General features: G+C 41.2%; 3 protein-coding genes across 4 annotated transcripts; 2 read left to right on the forward strand and 1 right to left on the reverse strand.

Annotated features, from left to right (window-relative positions):
- The first annotated feature begins 2,334 nt into the window (after positions 1–2,334).
- LOC311100871 (sphingomyelin synthase-related protein 1-like) lies at positions 2,335–10,907 on the forward strand. Its single transcript, XM_084141868.1, has 6 exons — positions 2,335–2,487; positions 4,593–5,182; positions 6,399–6,494; positions 6,910–7,027; positions 7,787–7,937; positions 8,221–10,907. Exons 2-6 carry the CDS (start codon positions 4,614–4,616, stop codon positions 8,526–8,528), a joined length of 1,242 nt encoding a protein of 413 aa, XP_083997994.1. The 5' UTR covers positions 2,335–2,487; positions 4,593–4,613; the 3' UTR covers positions 8,529–10,907.
- A 1,980-nt stretch (positions 10,908–12,887) lies between these two features.
- LOC311100872 (non-selective voltage-gated ion channel VDAC2-like) lies at positions 12,888–17,074 on the forward strand. Its single transcript, XM_084141869.1, has 9 exons — positions 12,888–13,036; positions 13,907–13,978; positions 14,379–14,428; positions 14,523–14,675; positions 14,754–14,806; positions 15,031–15,258; positions 15,489–15,639; positions 15,866–15,923; positions 16,019–17,074. Exons 2-9 carry the CDS (start codon positions 13,912–13,914, stop codon positions 16,108–16,110), a joined length of 852 nt encoding a protein of 283 aa, XP_083997995.1. The 5' UTR covers positions 12,888–13,036; positions 13,907–13,911; the 3' UTR covers positions 16,111–17,074.
- A 72-nt stretch (positions 17,075–17,146) lies between these two features.
- On the reverse strand, positions 17,147–20,676 carry LOC311100607 (catechol O-methyltransferase domain-containing protein 1-like). 2 transcript variants are annotated; one of them, XR_014609840.1, is made up of 7 exons: positions 20,518–20,676; positions 20,193–20,320; positions 19,853–19,958; positions 18,693–19,636; positions 18,548–18,602; positions 18,332–18,465; positions 17,147–18,112 (listed from the first exon to the last, which is right to left on the reverse strand). XR_014609840.1 is itself a non-coding variant. In XM_084141533.1 (7 exons), the coding sequence occupies exons 1-7, from the start codon at positions 20,597–20,599 to the stop codon at positions 17,960–17,962; spliced, it is 777 nt and encodes a 258-aa protein (XP_083997659.1). In that variant the 5' UTR covers positions 20,600–20,665; the 3' UTR covers positions 17,147–17,959. The 2 variants fall into 2 exon arrangements, 1 of the variants encoding a protein (XP_083997659.1); XM_084141533.1 differs by having other exon boundaries at positions 19,518–19,636; positions 20,518–20,665.
- Between the last annotated feature and the right edge of the window lie 70 nt (positions 20,677–20,746).

A 20,746-nucleotide genomic window follows, 5' to 3' on the forward strand; every position in this document is an offset into this window, starting at 1 on the left:
ATGTAAATGTAAAAACCTGCATTCAGAATGACTTCCAGAATTGGGAAGACTAAGATATGAGATTACCTTAAACGTCTAAACCGGAACAACCATTTAATGGGTGCAAGAAATCCAAGTAACAGATTGGAATAGTTTAGAAAAATGTATGTTATTTATATTTGAGTAGCATAAGATTAATTAATCAATCAACGTACATGCAAAAACATAGATATTGAAACAAACAATTCTAAAAATCAACCTGCAATAGAGCATGCTGGGAAATATGATAATGGTTAAACTCTGGTTGTTAACAACAACACTGGGGTTATTTTACAACACAGTGTTAATTTAACTCTTTACAGTGTTAATTTACCTATTGAATGACCACTAGAAATGTTACACTGAAAAAATCAACACTAGTTAACACTGGCCAATTTGCTGTGTGCTATGAAAGGGACACATCGGCAGGCTTCCATACATTTCAAGAACCTTTCAGAATTCCGAAGAACCGTAGATGCCACGTCAAGAACCCCACACTTAACTCAAAGGTTCTTTATCAGGCAAAAGTTCTCCAAAGAACCTTAAGAGCTGAGGAAGAACCCTTTAAGAACTATTACTTTTTTTCAGTGTACTGCCAACATACAAATCAAATACAAGTGCATTTGTCATATGCACAGGATACAGTGTAGTGTAATATACAGTACAATGCAAACTCTCCTCTCAAACAATGCAACAGCTTTACATGTTATTCAATAGAACATATTTAGAAAGACAATAACACACATACAGTATGGTGTAAATGTCTCTTCTGAGACATCAGCTATCTTTCCTTTTCATTTTCTGATGTTGTAGGAGGGTAATTAGCCTAGTTGAGGCTTAAGATATGCCTATGTATAGTGACAGGAACAGGTGTTCTTCCTTTGCCTCAGTCTAAAATTAAAATGACCTGATTGATGTCTGTTTGTGTAACTGAACTATGTCTTACATCTTACGTGTCTTGCAACTTTACATAGAGCTAATGTCGGCTACAGTGAATCACCTAGTTTGAATCTATTCTACATTATGCAACCTGGACTCAGAGGTAGACGTAACATAGTAAATGTAAATCCCCCAAATAATATTATATGTTACATCTCCTGTGGTATGTATTAATTTGTGGATGTCCATCATCCATTTTGTATGATATGTTACGAATTACAATTAGTATGATGTGTTACAAATTGCAATTCGTACAATATGTTATGAATTGTAATTCTTACAAATAGTTACAAAATAGCAAAGCGTATGACATGTTATGAATTCCAATTTGTTGTGGCTAACGTTAGCTAGGCTAGGCGTTAAGGTTAGGGTTAAGGTTAGGAGTTGGGTTAAAGGGTTAAGGTTAGGGTTAGGGGAAGGGTTAACTAACATTCTAAGTAGTAGCAAAATAGCTAAAAAAAGTAGTAAGTAGTTGCAAAGTTGCTAATGAGATAAAATGCTAAAGTTGTCCGTGATAATAATAATAATAATAATAATAATAATAATAATAATAATAATAATAATATGCCATTTAGCAGATGCTTTTATCCAAAGCGACTTACAGTCATGTGTGCATAAATTTTTACGTATGGGTGGTCCCGGGGATCGAACCCACTACCCTGGCGTTACAAGCGCCATGCTCTACCAATTGAGCTACAGATGAGATCCAAAAACACCAAACACGCAACCTTTGGGTTGCTAGACATATCTGTCTGTCTTATGTAACCATATCAAACATAACATATCACACTAAATTGAGTGTCCTGGATTTACCTTTACTATGCTACGTCTAGTTTATGAGACTGACATTATGTCATAGGTTGCTTTATGGGTTATAAACAATGCATAGTTCCACAGAGTACATACTGTACTGTCTTTGCATACCAATACTGTCATTTCATGTACATATTACCTCAACTACCTCAACTAGCCGGTGCCCCCGCACATTGACTCTGCACCGGTACCCCCCTGTATCTAGCCTCCCTACTGTTATTTTATTTTACTTCTGATCTTTTTTTCTCAACACTTTTTTGTTGTTGTTGTTTTATTTTACTTTTTTATTAAGAAATAAATGCATTGTTGGTTAAGGGCTGTAAGTAAGCATTTCATGGTAATGTCTACACCTGTTTGTATTCGGCGCATGTGGCAAATACAATTTGATTTGATTTGACCAGTAGAGGTCAGTGTAGTAGCTATAAATCGAGCAATGAGCAACGTTCGACACGGTACGAGAAGATTACCTGGTGCGCGGCTCGTCTAGTGTTTACGGCGCGCTTTCACTATTATTGCGCGGCTCGTCTAGTGTTTACGGCGCGCCTTCACTATTATTGTCAACAGCAAAGCAGATGCTAACCAGCAGCGGGGCGAAATGATTTGCTTCAATCCTCTTATCGCACTAAACGTAAATATAGCTTGGTCAGACTCGTGTGAGATGCCATGTAGTCATATTACTCGCCGCGGCAGCTAACCTACAGTTGAATCTGAATTCTGGTGAGTATTTACTGCTAGATTGCTAACTAACGTATCAGGCTAACGTTTGCATGCTAGCAAGCTGGTATGCCAGAATGTGCACGTTGCTGCTAGCTAATGTATTCTGAGCATTGAAATGTGTTTTGCATAGCTAGCTATCCACACAGCAAGCTAACTGGACTTGGTGGTATATCAGTCACCCGTGCACTTACCTAGCTAGTTAGCTATCTAGTGAAAGCAAAAAACGTGCAGATGTGTATGGCTAACTAGCTAGCTACTGTTAGCTAACTAACCCCTGCCTGGCCTGCTGGAGACAATAGGCTGTTGCCAGAGTAGCTGAGGAACGCTCAACTCCGTTCTCGTATATCGAGGCAGATAAGTTATTCGAGAACGGAGTTTAGCGTTCCTCCGCTATTGCCAGAGATGTCACCATCATTCTCTGTCTGTCTTGTGGTGTTCAGTATAATGAGTGACTGTGCTATTGGCACCCGACACTAGTTCTCTGTATTTCGTTTTAATGGTTGCAAGAGGTGAGTGGGGAAATGCCATCGCATGGGGACATGACATGGGACAGTTGTCTTGCCAGGGACACTGAACACTGACCTCTGCCAAGTAGTCTGATTAAATAGGCTGTATTACACAATTACTCGGTATATACAGAGGTTTAAGTCTGAGAGTGTACTTTAGGCTAGACTTAGTCCTTTACAAGTTTCAGTGGAAAACTGCTTTGAGTCACCACAATTGAACAACCAGACTGGAAGAAAGGGGGAGATATTGTCTTGAAGCAGTGGAAAGTCAGTGCCTCATGTTGACATCTTGCTTGGCTAGACAGCGAACCAGACAGTATTGCTGAAATGCTGATTCAGTGGAAATGGTAAATGCCTAGTTCTCTGTGGCTTGTGTAATGACAGTGTTTTCTCTTTTGAAATGGTACTGGCTGTTCCAATAGATATAGGGACCTTTTCTTTATTCCACACAGTGCAAATCTTTTCATGTGATATGCATGTCTCCTGTGACAGACTTAAAGAGCGACTGCTATTTAAAAAGCTACTTCTCATTTTGAAAATGGCCCCATGTGGCATCGATATGAGTCAGAAACATTTATTCTACTGTCAAAATTGACTACACAGTGCAAATAGGATAATTTTGGTAATAAAGTCAGTGTCGTCCAAAACAGAGATTTGCAAGATGATAGGGGAAAAAACGGAATGAGAAGGGTACAGTAACAGTTTTCCTTGGGTTGGGTTTATTTCAATCCTGCCCACAGCTGGCAGCACCCAGGAAATCATCAATTCGGAGCACAGCTGCATGCGACCCGATCGTAATGCATTTACATTTTAGTCACTAAGAGCAATTAGGGTTAAGTGCTTTGCTCAAGGGCACATCGACAGATATTTTTTCTCTTAGTCGGGTCGGATTCTATAGATGGGTTTGCTGAGAACGTCACAAACCATGCTCACGCTTCAATGGGGCAGAAGTTCATGTGTTGTGGTTCTGGACGTTCAGATAGCTAGAAACAATGACAATAAGCTGCCATGTGGGTAATTCTAAGTGGCTCATTTCATCTAGTTTTTTTCTTGTTCTTGATACCATGTCTTGTTTTGACTATGCTAAAATTCACTAGCTAGCTAACCAACAACTGTGTAACAATATGTTTGATTGACAACAAGTGCTCATTGTGCAATTTTATGTATTCAATAAACATTGTCAACAATCTAAGCGAACCCCGTCTATTTTACCCAATAGTTGTGCACGCGTCGGTTTTGTTGCTAAACAACCAACCCGTCTATGGGGCTAGTTAGAGACCATCAGTAAATTACACAATGTGCATGTTTTAAATGTTCAATAGCTCCAAATTTCCATGACTTAAAAACCTCAAACCAACTATAAATTGTAGACATTCATAAACAAATATTGAAAGCATTTAATGAGACAACTAAAATATTTTCTCATGTACGTTGTGTAATTTATTGACGGTCCCAAAACTAAATCAAAACTGTGTAGAAATGATAATGGACCTACATCTGTAGTCTCTTTACTCTGTCAAGTGCCATGCTCTACCAATTTGAGCACATGTGTGATTTGGTTTTTGGAGTGGAGGTTAAACATTTTGTTTTGTCTTCTAGAGTTTTCAGAGTGAAGGAGATATGTCTAATAGTAGCCCGCTGAGCGTCCGGCATTGGACCACCAAGCACGTAGCCAAGTGGCTGAAGGACGAGGGCTTCTGCCACTATGTAGACCTACTGTGCAACAAGCACCGTCTGGACGGCATGTCCTTACTCACCCTCAGCGAGTATGACCTCCGCTCTCCCCCGCTGGAGCTCAAGGTGCTGGGGGACATCAAGAGGCTGATGGTGTCCCTCCGCAAGCTGCAGAAACAAAACCTGGATATCCTGGAGGAGCTGGGGGTCCCGTTTGAAGGACACTCCCCTCAGGGTGGTGGTGGGGACTGGCACTGCAATGGGGACTCCAGCAGAGAGTGTGATAACTCTAACATAGACACTGCACCGGTTGGAGAGCAGTATCTTCAGTATAGGAATGGGAAGTACAAGCATGGAGGGAGCAGGAGGCTGGACCCTGAGTACTGGAAGACGGCGCTTAGTGCCATCTATGTGGTGTTTGTTTTCGGATTTACCTCTTTTGTCATGGTGATCGTGCACGAGAGGGTGCCGGACATGCGCACTTACCCACCCTTGCCAGACATTTTCTTAGACAGGTGGGTTGCTGTTGCTCACATCTTAAATAATGTATGTACATTTTAGACCTAGTTGATCTTGTGACTTTTCAGCAAACGCCTCTGTTCGGAATGTCAACAGAACTGATGCTTTGGTGATGACATGTTACTAGGAACCAAATACAAGCAAACGGAATGAAACGGGGAGAGACTTATCTGAATTTTATTAAAAGAATCTATTGTGTTCATTGCAAAATATTTTCCGTTTGGAGTAAATGGCTTCTGTTGCAAAATGTTTTGTTACTGTGCAAGATGTTTTGCAATGGTGTCCGACTAATGAATACAGCCATGACTCTCAGAGCAACAGTGAAAGTTTGTCTTGATAGTGAAATTAAACATGATGGTGCACCTGCATCATCTTACGATCTGTTAAAACAAGAGGTCAAGCTGTTGAAGGGGGGGGGGGGAATCAGTCTGGATGGACATTGTGATAATTGCCCTACTTTCGGATAACAACTGTGTATTATAAGCCTGACATAGTGAAGGAGCATACTAGGGTATGGCTCCCATGAAGTGTACTGCTACTCTATGGGCCCTGATCAAAAGTAGTGCACTATATAGGGAATAGGGTGCCAGTTGATATGTAACCATAGCCTATTCTGAATCTCAATAGCATGCCCTGCCATTAACTGTTCTTTGATTGTACTACTTTCAGTAGATTGCTCAACATTTTGTTCATGATGACCTCCATTGGGCGGCACTTGAATGTCCGGCTTGTTCTCACTGAGTGCTGAGTCCGACTTACTCATGGTGTGATAACGTAGCAGATTACTGTAGGCGAAATGAGTAAGCAGCAACTAGGCTAAACGTAGCTCTCTAGACTCCCTGTGTTTATGGTCTAGCAGGACTAGAGGTTGACATCGAGACACGGTATAGTGAAATAGCGAAAGGGTTAGCCTTTTGTGAGAACCTAATGCAGGTTTGTCAGGTGTGTTATCCCAGTTGCTCTGGTTTAGCCTTGCTGTTTGCATCCTTGTTATTTTGATAGAAATCTACTAGGCTGTTTTTAGTTTGTTCCAGTTAAGTAAAGTTGAATATAGGGTAATACGTTTAGTCAGGTTATTGGCTATTAGGCCCCATCTGTTGCTTCAGTGACACTTTTTTTAATAAAGTTCGCTAAGCCTGGGAGAATAACCCACAGTGCTTCAGGAGCAGACAGCTTGAAGATCAGCCTGTAACCATTTCTTTCTTTTAACAGTGTACCTAGAATACCATGGGCCTTTGCCATGGCAGAGGCATGTGGACTGATCCTGTGTAATATCTGGCTGCTAGTTCTGCTGCTGCACAAGCACAGGTAGAGTACGGACTGCCTGGTCCATAGGAAAACCCGTTCATCACAGGTAGAGTACGGACTGCCTGGTCCATAGGAAAACCCGTTCATCACACAGCCTAGACGTGATTTAAGCTAGTGTCTAGAATTTCTCCCTGAATAGAATAGTAAAAGTGTAGATTAGCCTAGCCCAGAGGTTTTCAAGCTTCTCCTCAGGAAACCACAGCCGTTTCATGTATTTGAACTATTCCAGAGCTCGCAAGCCTCATTCAGCTTGTCGTCTAATCATTAAGCCTTTTGACTACTTCAATCAGGTGAGCTAGTTCAAGGCTACAACAAAATGGTGAAACTTCTGGGGGGGTCCCTGAGGAGAGGTCTGAAAACCATTGGTCTAGTTATTGAAGTTGTGTTAATGTGTGTAATGTTTGCTCTGCTGAAGGTCGATTCTGCTGCGGCGCCTGTGCAGCCTCATGGGGACAGTGTTCATGCTGCGTTGCATCACCATGTTTGTGACCTCCCTGTCAGTGCCAGGACAGCACCTGCAGTGCTCAGGAAAGGTACCACAGCTCCACACACACACACACACACACACACACACTATCTAACTAAATCAAAACTGTGTAGAAATGACAATGGACCTACATCTGTAGTCTCTTTACTCTGTCCAGTTTGATAACAGTAATCTATAGTCTCTTTACTCTGTCCAGTTTGATAACAGTAATCTATAGTCTCTTTACTCTGTCCAGTTTGATAACAGTAATCTATAGTCTCTTTACTCTGTCCAGTTTGATAACAGTAATCTATAGTGTCTTTACTCTGTCCAGCTTGATAACAGTAATCTATAGTCTCTTTACTCTGTCCAGCTTGATAACAGTAATCTATAGTCTCTTTACTCTGTCCAGCTTGATAACAGTAATCTATAGTCTCTTTACTCTGTCCAGTTTGATAACAGTAATCTATAGTCTCTTTACTCTGTCCAGCTTGATAACAGTAATCTATAGTCTCTTTACTCTGTCCAGTTTGATAACAGTAATCTATAGTCTCTTTACTCTGTCCAGTTTGATAACAGTAATCTAGACAGTCGGGGAGCATCGCAAATTTCAAAAGCGATGGATATGACCATCTTTTGCAAATTGACAGCGAGGAAATGTAACCAATTTTAAGTGCGGCCCTCTGGACCTCGGTGAAGACTGAATGCGGCCCGCGGGGGGAAATTTGTTTGACACCCCTGCTGTACGCAGACTATGGGTGGCAATTTTCACGTCTCACAACAGGCTAGAATATCAATAGTGACTCTTTCCTTCTCTTTCCCCTAGATGTATGGTGATATGTGGGCCAAACTGCATCGAGCTCTGGCCATATGGAGTGGATTTGGAATGTCCCTCACAGGTGTCCATACATGTGGGGACTACATGTTCAGCGGTCACACGGTGGTAATCACCATGCTCAACTTCTTTGTGACAGAATGTAAGCGTTCCATATAATCGTATTGTTACTGTCCCCTGGTAAGATGTAATTGACTGTAGTGGGAAGAACTTATGTACATTGTGTGTCCATCAGCTATAACTGCATAAAGGTCATCAAGACCAGACCACCGACAGCTTTAAACTGTTGTATAATTCTACAGCATACACTGAGAGCAGGATCTCTGAAGTTGTCATTCACTTCCTGATTTGAACAGAACATAACTGAAATTCAAAACCATCCAAACCCATTATTCAATGTTCTGCTTGTATGTATTCACTAACAGACACCCCGAGGGGTTGGAACTTCATCCACACCTTGTCCTGGGTCCTGAACTTGTTTGGCATCTTCTTCATCCTGGCGGCCCATGAGCACTACTCCATCGACGTCTTCATAGCCTTCTACATCACCACCAGGCTGTTCCTATACTACCACACGCTGGCTAACACCAGGGCGTACCAGCAGAGTCGCAGGGCCCGCATCTGGTTCCCCATGTTCTCCTTCTTCGAATGCAACGTCAACGGCCCCGTGCCCAATGAGTACGGCTGGCCCTTCTCCAAACCCGCCATGATCAGGAGCATGATTGGGTACTAGGTGGTAGAGGACGTTGATCTCTTCCAGTCGACACTACTGTTCAGTATGCTGCCCTCTCCAAGGAGTTGCAAACTGTGGTTGTGTGATATTGACTTTATATTCCAATATCTGCAGAGACTGCTAACTGAGATGGCTTGTAGGATCCTATCGGTGCCATGGTGTGACAGGGTACCTGAGAGACTTGACTACTCATATTTCTGTGACATAGCGTTTGGCTGGCGTCCCACTGGCTATAAGGTGAATGCACCAATTTGTAAGTCGCTCTCGATAAGAGAGTCTGCTAAATGACGTAAATGTAAATGTTTGTCCAACAGCAGCCTGTTGAAAGGGATTAAACTAAGTATGTATCCAAAATGGCACCCTATTCCCTTTATAGTGCACTACTTTTGACCAGAGCACTACATAGGGAATAGGGTGCCATTTTGGACGCATGCTAAAGAATCATCCTATCCTCTCCACTTCCTTTGAATAGCGATGAGATTTCTGAAGATATTTCCCACACATTTTACATTTTAGTCATTTAGCAGAAGCTCTTATCCAGAGCGACTTACAGGAGCAATTAGGGTTAAGTGCCTTGCTCAAGGGCACATCGACAGATTTTTCACCTAGTCGGCTCGGGGATTAGAACCAGCGACCTTTCGTTTACTGGCACTACGCTCTTAACCACTAAGCTACCTGCCGCCCCACACCTTTTGCCACGATCAATAACCTGGTTACAGATGTGATGTAAGTGCTTTAGCCAACGCCTCATCTCTTGTCATGCCTTTACAATCTTGTTCATGGCATGACAACAAACTCAACAGAGGAGTTGGCTAAAGCACAAACAGACATGCTAATGCCAGGCTAGCATTTCAATGCTTAACTTGCTCTTAACTTGCAGTCTGAGAGAACATTGAAGGTGATAGCAAGCTAGAGGTTTGGGGAAAACATGAAAGCAGAATTCTCAGGCAGCCTATTGTAACCAAAAACACTTTATTTTTAAGTCCGTACAATTTGTTCATCTAAAATTCAACAGTATTACAGTGAAAAAAGCTCTTATGTGTTCATTAGATAGCCTGAGAAATCGGGGTATGATATTATTGACGTTGTTTTATCTGAACTCTGGCTCTAATACAGGTATAGACCACCTTTTAAAAGCAATTTTCAAAACGTCACAGATGATACTGTTCCTGAATTTCTGTATAGCAACATCTAAGTTAAAGATGTTGCGACAGGTCTTGTTACTTGTTTGCCTTTTTACTTTAGGTAGTGTGAAAAGCTTCTGCATTCCTTAAGACACTACTGTGGTTTTGACTGTATTACTAGAATGTGAATTAGTCATGTTGAAATGAACTACGCTACATGGCCAAAAGTATGTGGACATCTGCTCGTCGAACAGCTCATTCCAAAATCATGGTCGTTAATATGGAGTTGGTTCATTGTATGCTGTTGCGTTAAGATTTCCCTTCACTGCAACTAAGGGGCCTAGCCAGAACCAGTGTTGCAACTGAGGACATACTTTTTTTTTTACGCACTTCAGCACTCGGCGGTCCCGTTCTGTGAGCTTGTGTGGCCTACCACTTTGCGGCTGAGCCGTTGTTGCGCCTAGATGTTTCCACTTCACAATAACATCACTTACAGTTGACAGGGGCAGCTCTAGCAGGGCGGAAATTTTAAAGTTCTGGTTTGTTGGAAAGGTGGCATCCTAGGACTGTGCCACGTTGAAAGTCACTGAGCTCATCAATAAGGCCATTCTACTGCCAATGTTTGTCTATGGAGATTGCATGGCTGTGTGCTCGATTTTATACACCTGTCAGCAACGGGTGTGGCTGAAATAGCCGAATCCACTAATTTGAAGGGGTGTCCACATACGTGTGTGTGTGTATATATAATGTATTTTGGTTTCCTTTATAATATTTGTATTGTTCAGTTATTATCCTGCCTTTTCCGAACTAGACCTAGCCGTAAACGGAGCTGTTACCAAGGAGATCGCAAAAAGCAGCCAAAACTATGGAATGGAAAATGGTGAACAATCGTTTTCAATATCATTCCATTTGCCAATAACTTTAGGTGTTATAGTAACATTGTCTTTATGGAAATGCATATCTCAAATGTTGAATATTGTTGTTTAGTAAATGACCAGGCTTCACAATAATAAGAATAACATACAAGGATATAAATCCTTACAAAATAATAGTTTTCCTTCTTCCACAGATCCCTTGGACTATCTTAATTTATTTCATTTTGTATATGTCAATAGCATATATTTTTTTATTTTACATCTATATATGATGATATACAGAAAGGTTATTGCACTTGAACAGGAATATGTTTACAGTTGTACGGAACTATATTTGTTTAAAACACAATGTGCTTTTATGTATAGGATTGATTTCAGAATCACCCCAGGCGCTGGTTGAGCACGGCGCTTGTAACGCCAAGGTAGTGGGTTCGATCCCCGGGACCACCCATACACAAAAAAAATGTATGCACGCATGACTGTAAGTCGCTTTGGATAAAAGCGTCTGCTAAATGGCATATTATTATTATTATATTATAAATCATTAAAACAAATGCAAACCAACCCCCCCCCCCCCCCCCCCCCACCCCCCCAGGCACTTAAATCAGACAGCCATTAATGGTATTGGTTACAACCCACTTTTGTAAAACAATTTTAAGTATTACTTCCCACTTGGCAAAGACGTCTGTTCAACGTCTAGTTTAAATGTATCCTACATTTGATTGAAATCACGTTAGTTGACAACTCAATGTAAATAATTAGATTTGAACCGTCATTGGATTTATTTGAAAAAATTGCAAATTCGCCAAATTCATTTTTATGTTGATGACTTTTTGCGAAACTAATCAGTTTTCCACCTTGATTCATCGTCATCACGTTTGTTTCTACGTCATTAAAAATAATAATCCAATGTTGATTCAACCAGTTCGTGTCCAGTGGGTTAAATCCCATCTCCATCCCATGTTTTATTTGGAATTTCAGCTGCGGAATAGTTATTGGTTCTACTAGACCTAGATACCTTACATGCTATGAGTGTTTTTATTAACCCCCCCCCATAATTCCAAAGAGTTCCTAATAAAGTAATGCATCAATATTTTGGCTTGACTAATGCTAGCTCGTGCTAACTGCAAATCTATAATTTGCTGCAAAATGTTTTTAGATACGTTCAGGAGAATTATGCATTTGTTCTTGTCACTTTTAACCCCCTCTATAAATTGTTACTAATCCTTATCACTGGTATGGTTATAATGGTACGTTACATACCTTCGAGATGCAGTAATTGGCTACCAATTGGCTACCATTGTAATGGAAATGTTGCAATCACACAAAGTGTGCTTGTATTGGGTTAATTGATTAATGTCCTGCAAATGACGTGTCTTTACCATCATTAAACAGTTGAAATCAATGAATGGTTCAAGTTAGTTTTGAGGAGGGGAAGCTGATCCTAGATGTGTACCTAGTGAAAAGTCGCCCTGTGTGTGTGCAAGAATGTAATTCAGTTAGCTACACGGTTAGAGGACATGGTGACACATCTGCACGAGATAGCGCCAGAGTGCAGTGGATTTAAACGGATTCTGGGAATCGGCTCAGAGCTATCCTGAGCAGTTGATGGCCCCCCCAGTTGATGGCCATGGTTCCCACTGTGTCTGAGGTCCAGTGTCTAAGCGTGGATTTAACCTATTACTGAGTTTACATGTCGGGTCTGTCTGCTATGGAAAACCAGCATGTGTGTTCGGCCTGATCTTATTAGCTTAGTTAGTACCACTTCAGGTCAAGTCCTCTGACGGTCAAAGTGCTGATTTCAGTTTTTACTGTTTAGTTAGCTAGACCACCTGTTTCTGTTTTGACCACCAAAAGATTTCTCCAACCCATTCTTCAGCCACACTGCAGCCTTCGGCTAGCAGCAGTTATCAGCTCAGCAAATATTTGTATTTTATTTGTGATCACAGCTCAGTTAGTATAATTCCTTACCATGCAGAATTATTCTAGTTTAGCTATCTAGTTAAGGTTTCTTGAAGTGTTTCTGACAGCCCCGGTTATAGTAGCTAATCCAGCTGTCAACTAAATACAAACCTCCTGAAACTGTACAGAGAAAAGCTGACTGCTAGATCTATCATGGTAGGCCAAGCACCGTGGTTGCTATGGTGATAAAGACGGCTTCCAGTTGCCAGATATTATTTGTGAAGACAATTGTATTACATTAATAAATACACAAATATTCAAGTGTTTCAGTCTTGTATTAACTAGATTATTATATATGGACATAGAAATACTCAATTAAAACCAGAACTCAAAGTCATCCTACTATGATTTAGACAGGCAAAGAAACGAACACCTACATTTACAGGGTCCTGCGATCCTGAGGTCATGTGAGGTTTTGCGTTTGCGTTTCTCCTTCATCGCCCTCCAACTGGACAGGACTGTCGCGACGCGGTGTTAGAAACAGCCTGAAAACAACGAACCAACGCAAAGCTCCAAGCAACTGAAGCGAAGTCCTGCAAAACTTCCAGTAAGTAATGTCCATAGCTTTGTTAGCTAGTTAATAAGGTAACTGTGATTGCTAGGTAGCTGGCGTACCTTGCTAGCCAGCTAACTAGCTAAACGTTAGCTAGCTAGGTAGGGGACATGGCCGGGATTCAGCGCAGGGAAATCTGTAGCCAGATAGCTAACGTTAGTCCATTGTCAAGGGTAAATACATGTCCCGATCTTTGACATTAACTATAGCTAACTACATTTTGACTTTTTATTCGAGGTGGAAAGATGATGTGCCATTGCCTAGCTACCTAGCTACCTAGCTAACTGTGTCTTCTTACTGTCGAGTTCAAGTTGAAGAAACAGATTGCTGCTGTGAGCAAATCCCTGTCTGTGATGTAATGGCTTGTTAACTTGCTTGCCGGCTAGCTATTTTGCTAACAGCTACTAGCTAGCTAAGTTGACTTTCATTGAACCAGCCGCCAGTTACATTGATATTGCACATTGTAATGATCTACTGTAGCTAACTAGGCAAGCAAACAACTTGAGACTTGGCAGCGGCATTGACGTGCTAATATCGACGTCAAGATGGCTGCTTACAGATAACCTTGTTCTTCAAAGCTTGACATGTGTAGAGGTGGTTGTGTAGGCCTGGCCATATCCCTTCAACTGTGTTCACAGTCCTATGAGGAGATGATCCATACATTCCCTATTATCTGATCATTTACTTGGTGGTGGAGGACACTGCTACTAGTCAATCAATAGCGAACAACATGCATGTTAGGACTATCTCTTTGTGGCAAAATAATCTTTGTCCTACATTTGCTGCAATAGGCTACATGCTGAACTCAGTCAGTAGTACTATGATAGCTGAATTTGTCATCTGCCATTTTCCTACTTGTCACAGGTAGAATGGCTGTCCCTCCATCATATGGTGATCTTGGTAAATCTGCAAAGGACATCTTCAACAAAGGATATGGTAAATGTCTTCAAAACTGGTTGGTTTACCCCTGTAGGAATGATGAGCATGACAAACATTGACATTTACGTAACAGGGGCCTTTTCTGACAACTTAAACGTTCAGCATCACTTTGCTTTGGCCTCTCTTACACCCGTAAGGGAACGTTTCCATCAATCCACAGAACACATTTCACACTGACAGGACATTTTACAAGTATGTTAACATAATAACAACCAGGCATTCAATTTGTTCAAGCCAAGTCACAATTGTCCGTATGGATCAGTATTCTCCATGTAGTGGTCCATTTGGAAAGTATTTAAATGTTAAGGAGATGCTAATCAAAAACAGGTTAACACCGCTCCCTTAATATGCAAAGGAACATATGGTGTTCTGAATGTTATGGTTTGTTCTTTATTAGGTTTTGGATTGGTGAAACTTGACGTCAAGACCAAGTCTTCAAGTGGAGTGGTGAGTTTGGCTTTTCAATCATGCCACAGTTACTGTACATTCTGGCCCTCCATAACAAGATATAGGCTCACTGTCTGTCATGATTGTTATTTAGGAATTCAAAACCTCTGGCTCGTCCAACACTGACACCAGCAAAGTCAATGGCAACCTGGAGACCAAGTACAAATGGGGTGAATACGGCCTGACGTTTACAGAGAAGTGGACAACAGACAACACTCTGGGGACTGAGATCACTGTTGAAGACCAGGTAGAGGGGAGACACCAGTCTATACTGTCATTTGTCAGCTTTCTATTCAGTTGTTTAATTTTTTTTCTTCTTCCATAGATCACCAAAGGACTGAAACTTACGTTCGACACCCAATTCTCACCAAATTCTGGGTACGGTTTGTGGCTATAAATTTTTTTTCAAGCATCATTTAATGTTTCTCACCAGTCTTGAGACCCTGGAGTGGATAACATTTATTGTGCACGTTCGGCACTGCATAACCCACCACCAACCTTCCTTTTATTGAAAATAATCAGTGATGACTGAACTAGAACAACAGAAATATCAGAATGATGTTTATTCATCCTATTTTCCCCATCTGTTCTCTCTGTAACAGCAAGAAGAGTGGGAAGGTGAAGACTGCCTATAAGCGTGAATACGTCAACTTGGGCGTAGATGTAGACTTTGACTTTGCCGGCCCGGCCATCCACGGTGCAGCGGTGACCGGATACGAGGGATGGCTGGCTGGCTACCAGATGACCTTCGACACGGCCAAGTCCAAAATGACCCAGAGCAACTTCGCTGTTGGCTACAAGACGGATGATTTCCAGCTGCACACCAATGTGTAAGCTTCATATCTATTGTATTTTGGATGGACTTATATCTCAGCAGTAAAGTGTGAATGTTTCTATTAGAAAGATGATGGTCTTGGCAAGTTACATCGATTTTTAATAACAAGTTGTAGGTTGATTTTGAGCATTTCAGTTCATCTTTTAGTTGAGTTATTATTAAATAAAGAGCTGTTCATCGGACAAGGATAGCACAATGTATGTCTGTTTATGTCCTACATCCCAGTAATGATGGCACAGAGTTTGGAGGGTCCATCTACCAGAAGGTGAATGACCAGCTGGAGACCGCTGTGAACCTGGCCTGGACAGCAGGCAGCAACAGCACCCGCTTTGGCATCGCTGCCAAGTATCAGCTGGACTCCAGTGCCTCGATATCTGTGAGTGCTGCTTTTCTGGTTGTCTTGTTTATTAGTCTTGTGTGTTCAATATTCAGAGACTGGTTCTGCGGGATTAGTAGTTTATTAAATGGGAATGGGCTGTGTCAAAGGAGATATTTTAGGAAGTAACTGGACAATAAAGTGACGTTTTTGTAATGCAATGCCAATAACGATCATAACCCGTTGTATACCATTGTTAATTGTATGTGTTTGTTATATTTTCCAGGTTAAAGTTAACAATGCTAGTTTGGTGGGAGTTGGCTATAACCAGACACTGCGGCCAGGTAAGAACTGTCTCTCACTACTTTGCAAAAGCACTGCCAGCCATCTCCAAAGTGGGCTGTTGTAGCTAAGTTATTTATTTTTTCCTGTTCTGCAGGTATGAAACTTATCCTGTCTGCACTGGTCGATGGCAAAAGCATCAACGCCGGTGGCCACAAACTGGGCCTGGGCCTGGAGCTGGAGGCATAAGTATCTAGCTGTCCTTTCTAGTGAAGTCTTCATATTTAATATTTGAGGGAATATCAGAAGAATTTGGCCTTAGGTATTTCCAGCCCAACAACCGGTAAGGGATGTCTCAAAGGAATGAGATTAATCTAAAGCATCAATATACACAACATAACCCTCAGTTCTGTCAGATGGATCCCCAACCCATCAGCCACTGCCATTTCCTTTGTTGGTTTGTAGTCCGTCATTCTGTGTGTACTATGACAGTAGCGCAGTACTACTAAGTCTTATGTATTCCTATACTGTGCTGTACCACTAGTGAAAAACATCCTCCTTCTCAAAGAGAGCGTTCATTCTGCATGTTTTACATTTGTTTTATCGGTTTGGCTCATTGGATGGGACAATCCGAGGAGGGTTATATTAAGATGTATTCTTTGATTTAATTATATATAATAACAATGTTATTATGTTGTCATTATGTGACAATCCTGAACTGTTGTTGTTTTGCACACTAGCAAATTATATTATACCTTTTTATTTATGTCTTATCTTTCCCTGTTTCATTTGCACATATAGTAGCCTTCGGTTAGCAATGCTTTGCCTGTTGTCAGGGCGGCTCCTACTCAGAATGTTCATCACGTATTCTAGAGACCTTAAACGTCTATTCTATTTGGTGATGAGATCTATTTAGCTAATATTCTTGAGGACATGTTAATAAATTATGCTTATTGCTTTGCCACCCACCCTGCGGTCAGATCCTTACGATATTGATTAACTAACCTGTTTCCTAGTTGAACATGGTAGTGTAAATTGCACGACATTGCCAAATGGGATTTTCTGGGTGTGATTAGAAAGGAGAAGGGAAACTATTATATAACTGAGCGTATCCTCCACCTCCCCTTCCCCTAGCTGTGTATAAATGATATGACTGGGAAACCAGAAACCAAGTCCACGTCTACCTTTACAATAAAGTATTTTAAACAAGTCAGTCCTTGGTTCCTGGATATATCATGGCGTCTTCACACGGTTGGACAACGTGAAACTACATGGCAACAAGTCACTTGTTTTACAATTTAATGTACAGCTCAACCATAATGAACATTTAAAAACAAACATGTATACAGTGAAAGTATGACTCACCTGAGTACAATGTGTATAACTGTAAGCATTACCCATATATTACTTTGGTTATTTCTAAAATTAAGCTGTAATTTAAGATTTTCCAGACAAAAAACATTACAAGAATATTTAAGTCTTGATTTTGTCTAAAGTAACGGTTGGCAAAAAGCATTTAAACCTCTTCAGATCACAGATATTCAGTGGCAGCATTTAAACCTCTTCAGGTCACAGATATTCAGTGGCAGCATTTAAACCTCTTCAGGTCACAGATATTCAGTGGCAGCATTTAAACCTCCAGGTCACAGATATTCAGTGGCAGCATTTAAACCTCTTCAGGTCACAGATATTCAGTGGCAGCATTTAAACCTTCAGGTCACAGATATTCAGTGGCAGCATTTAAACCTCTTCAGGTCACAGATATTCAGTGGCAGCATTTAAACCTTCAGGTCACAGATATTCAGTGGCAGCATTTAAACCTTCAGGTCACAGATATTCAGTGGCAGCATTACACTAATGGATTTAATGACATAAACAACAATTTGAAAAGTCAGCACTTGTACCAAAAAGATGGCAAGTACTATCTGATTATCATAACGCAAAGCTACTTCTTACTAATTACATTCTACAGTAGAGGCCAGTGTTGGTCAATCATAACCCAAAACTACTTGTCACTGATTACATTCTACAGTATAGGCCAGTGTTGGCCAATTTCCCATGTAGTCCTACAGTTTTAAGACCGGTCTCCTACATAGTGTTACAGTTTGAAGGCCAGCGTTAACCCATCTCCCACAGTGAGCATGCTGATGTTGATCCTGACATCCCGGTACAACTTCTTGTTCAGCTTGTCAATGGCCTGGGTGTCTATGTCATCAGATGCAGGGTTCACCACCTTCCCACTCCACAGAACCTAAAAGCACGGAGGAGCAGCAGCATCATTCTAAGCTTTAAAAAAATAAATTGCTTACGGCTGTCCATGTGATTTGAGATTAACTGCTGTGGTAGTCTCTTTTGACAGATGTTAATTTGGTTCTGGGTGCTGGAATTACTGTTGCGGTAACATGAACTATGCATCATGGCCAACACCCTACAAATGACTAGGCTACAGTCGTCATACTGAAACACTCACGTTATCAATGGCAATAATCCCTCCTTTTCTCACTAGCAGGAGGGATTTTTCGTAGTAGTTGTCGTAGTTTGCTTTGTCTGCATCGATGAAGACGAAGTCGAATGTCTCGGCCTCGCCATTGGCCAGGAGGTCATCTGAGGAAGAGTGAGTGAGTGTGAATACATTTGTTCATTATCTACTGCTGATAATGGATCTGTTACTAACGTGTTACTATACCGAGAGTTTCCAATGCCGGCTGGATCCGTAGATCTATTTTATTCTCCACTCCAGCCTGTTGAGAAAGATCTGATGGTTGAGTTATATAATACAGTGCATGGTTACACATGACTTTTTCCTGACACCAATTTTGTACTCTGCTTACAATGTCGACAAGAAGGGCTTTTCTTGACGGTGGAAGTACTGATAAGAACTTCTGTCATCAGGTGAGACCGTTGGTAATGGATGCTCTGACAGGCTCTCTCTATGATGGATCACATGACTTTCACATCAATCTATCACACAACCACAGCCAGTCTCTCAAAGTTTGAATTTATTTTGAGGAGGGACTGTGAAAAAAAGCAAGTCTGAGTTTATCTGTTTTTGTAAAGTCCAGAATATCAGCAATATAATTTTCATCTACAGGTTGACCGCTATGGGATAAACGATTAACTTAAAAGGTGAGTCTTGGTTTCATACCATAGAGTGTTTTGGTATCTTAGCTCAATAAAAGCAGCAGCAACCATGACAAGTGTGCAGTTCTTATCACAGTGAGATGGCTTTTCAGATGCCATGCAAATGTAGCTTGTGTGTCAGATCTGTTTGTGCCATCGTGCCAACTCCTTCACTCATTGTCGTGCCAACTCCTTCACTCATTGTCGTGCCAACGTTCGGCTTGACAATTTTCAGCAAAGGAGCTGGCAAGAGCACAAACAGATCTGGGACCAGGCTAATGTGAATAAAGTAGTTTCAGAATGTAATTTGTTACCTGGGGTGTTTGACAAGCCCAGTAGTCAGTGGTGCTATCCCTTACAAAACATACCCATGTCTGGCCTGCACACGCCAGAATCACTACAATGGTGTGAGAGATGACATATAGACAATCAAACGATCCTGGCAGCTCTCCAAACGCCTGTCTAAAAGAGTTAAGTGCACAGTTGATCGCGTAGCACTGGCATGTCAGAAAAGCAAAACACAATCCACATTTCACCTCTTTCCAGAAGGGTTTGCCGATGTTGGGGTATTCGTCTTTGATGTCACAGGCCACCATCTTCCCGTCGTCTGGCAAAACCAGCGCTATGCTCAGAGTATTGTACCCTGTGTACACGCCTACAGGGAAGATAAATAAAACGAGCATTATGAGACTCGTATACGGTAAATGTGTTACATAAAACAACAGTATTTATTTTTGCAAGCCTATATGGAATAGCATTACACTATGCTATTGGTTGTGATAGAAACTTTAAATAAAATGGTAGGCTATAGCAACTAGTGTGAGAAGAGATGATTAAATGTGATACAGAGTATAATGTGAATAATATTTACCGATTTCTATAGCTTTCTTGGCTTTGATGAGTCTTGCCAGGTTAGCCATCAGCTGAGATTGCTCAGCTGCAACCATGATGAAGTTCCAGGAATCATCCATGGTCCTCTGGAAGATGAAACAGAAGAAAAGGAGATGTTAATGTTTTGTTAACGTCATAAAACAGGTTGTTTATTAAGTGTACATTTATATTTACAAGTCTCAGACCCAGACACTTGTGCAACATAGTAAATGGTGCAAAAACACATCCAATTTAGACTTTGGACAGTTTCTAGCGTTCGGCAAATCTAATTTAGGAACATATTTGATAATGAAGACTTCTGTAAATCCGGATCTTCTTACCAGTCTGAGTTTTTTCAGCGCCGGATGCTCCCTCATTGAATGATTGAGGACATACTGCATCAAGGGGTTATCTTTTGCCCCAGAGTGACTCTTGAAGATGTCCATGGAAAATGTGGATCTTCTTTTGCCTGGAGGGAGCAATCATGTCAACTGATGAGTATCTCAAGATGGCAATATGGTATAGATGCTGTGGTTTAAGTGTTTGATAATTGAACAATAATGGGGAAACCATACACGATGACTCTGTCATATCCGACTGTTCAACGTCATCTTGACATGTCATGATATTGATAAGAAGCAGGCACGCTGATTCTACCCCCCTTACCAATGTAATAACCAGCCACAAAGACAACTCCAAGTGTAGCGGATCCGATCAATGCTTCTCTGGATACACTGTGAAAAGACATTGTAACAATGTTTCTCCTCGCTTATTCATTGACCGTTTGACAGATCAAGGACTTCTACCCTTGTAACAAGCTGTTTCCTTGTTTGCTATAGTTACCGCGAAGCTGTAATATAGGGGCGCACCCTAAATATAATGCATACACATGAAC

The sequence above is a fragment of the Coregonus lavaretus genome (genome assembly GCF_964263955.1).
Source record: "Coregonus lavaretus genome assembly, chromosome: 25".
Lineage (NCBI taxonomy): Eukaryota > Metazoa > Chordata > Actinopteri > Salmoniformes > Salmonidae > Coregonus > Coregonus lavaretus.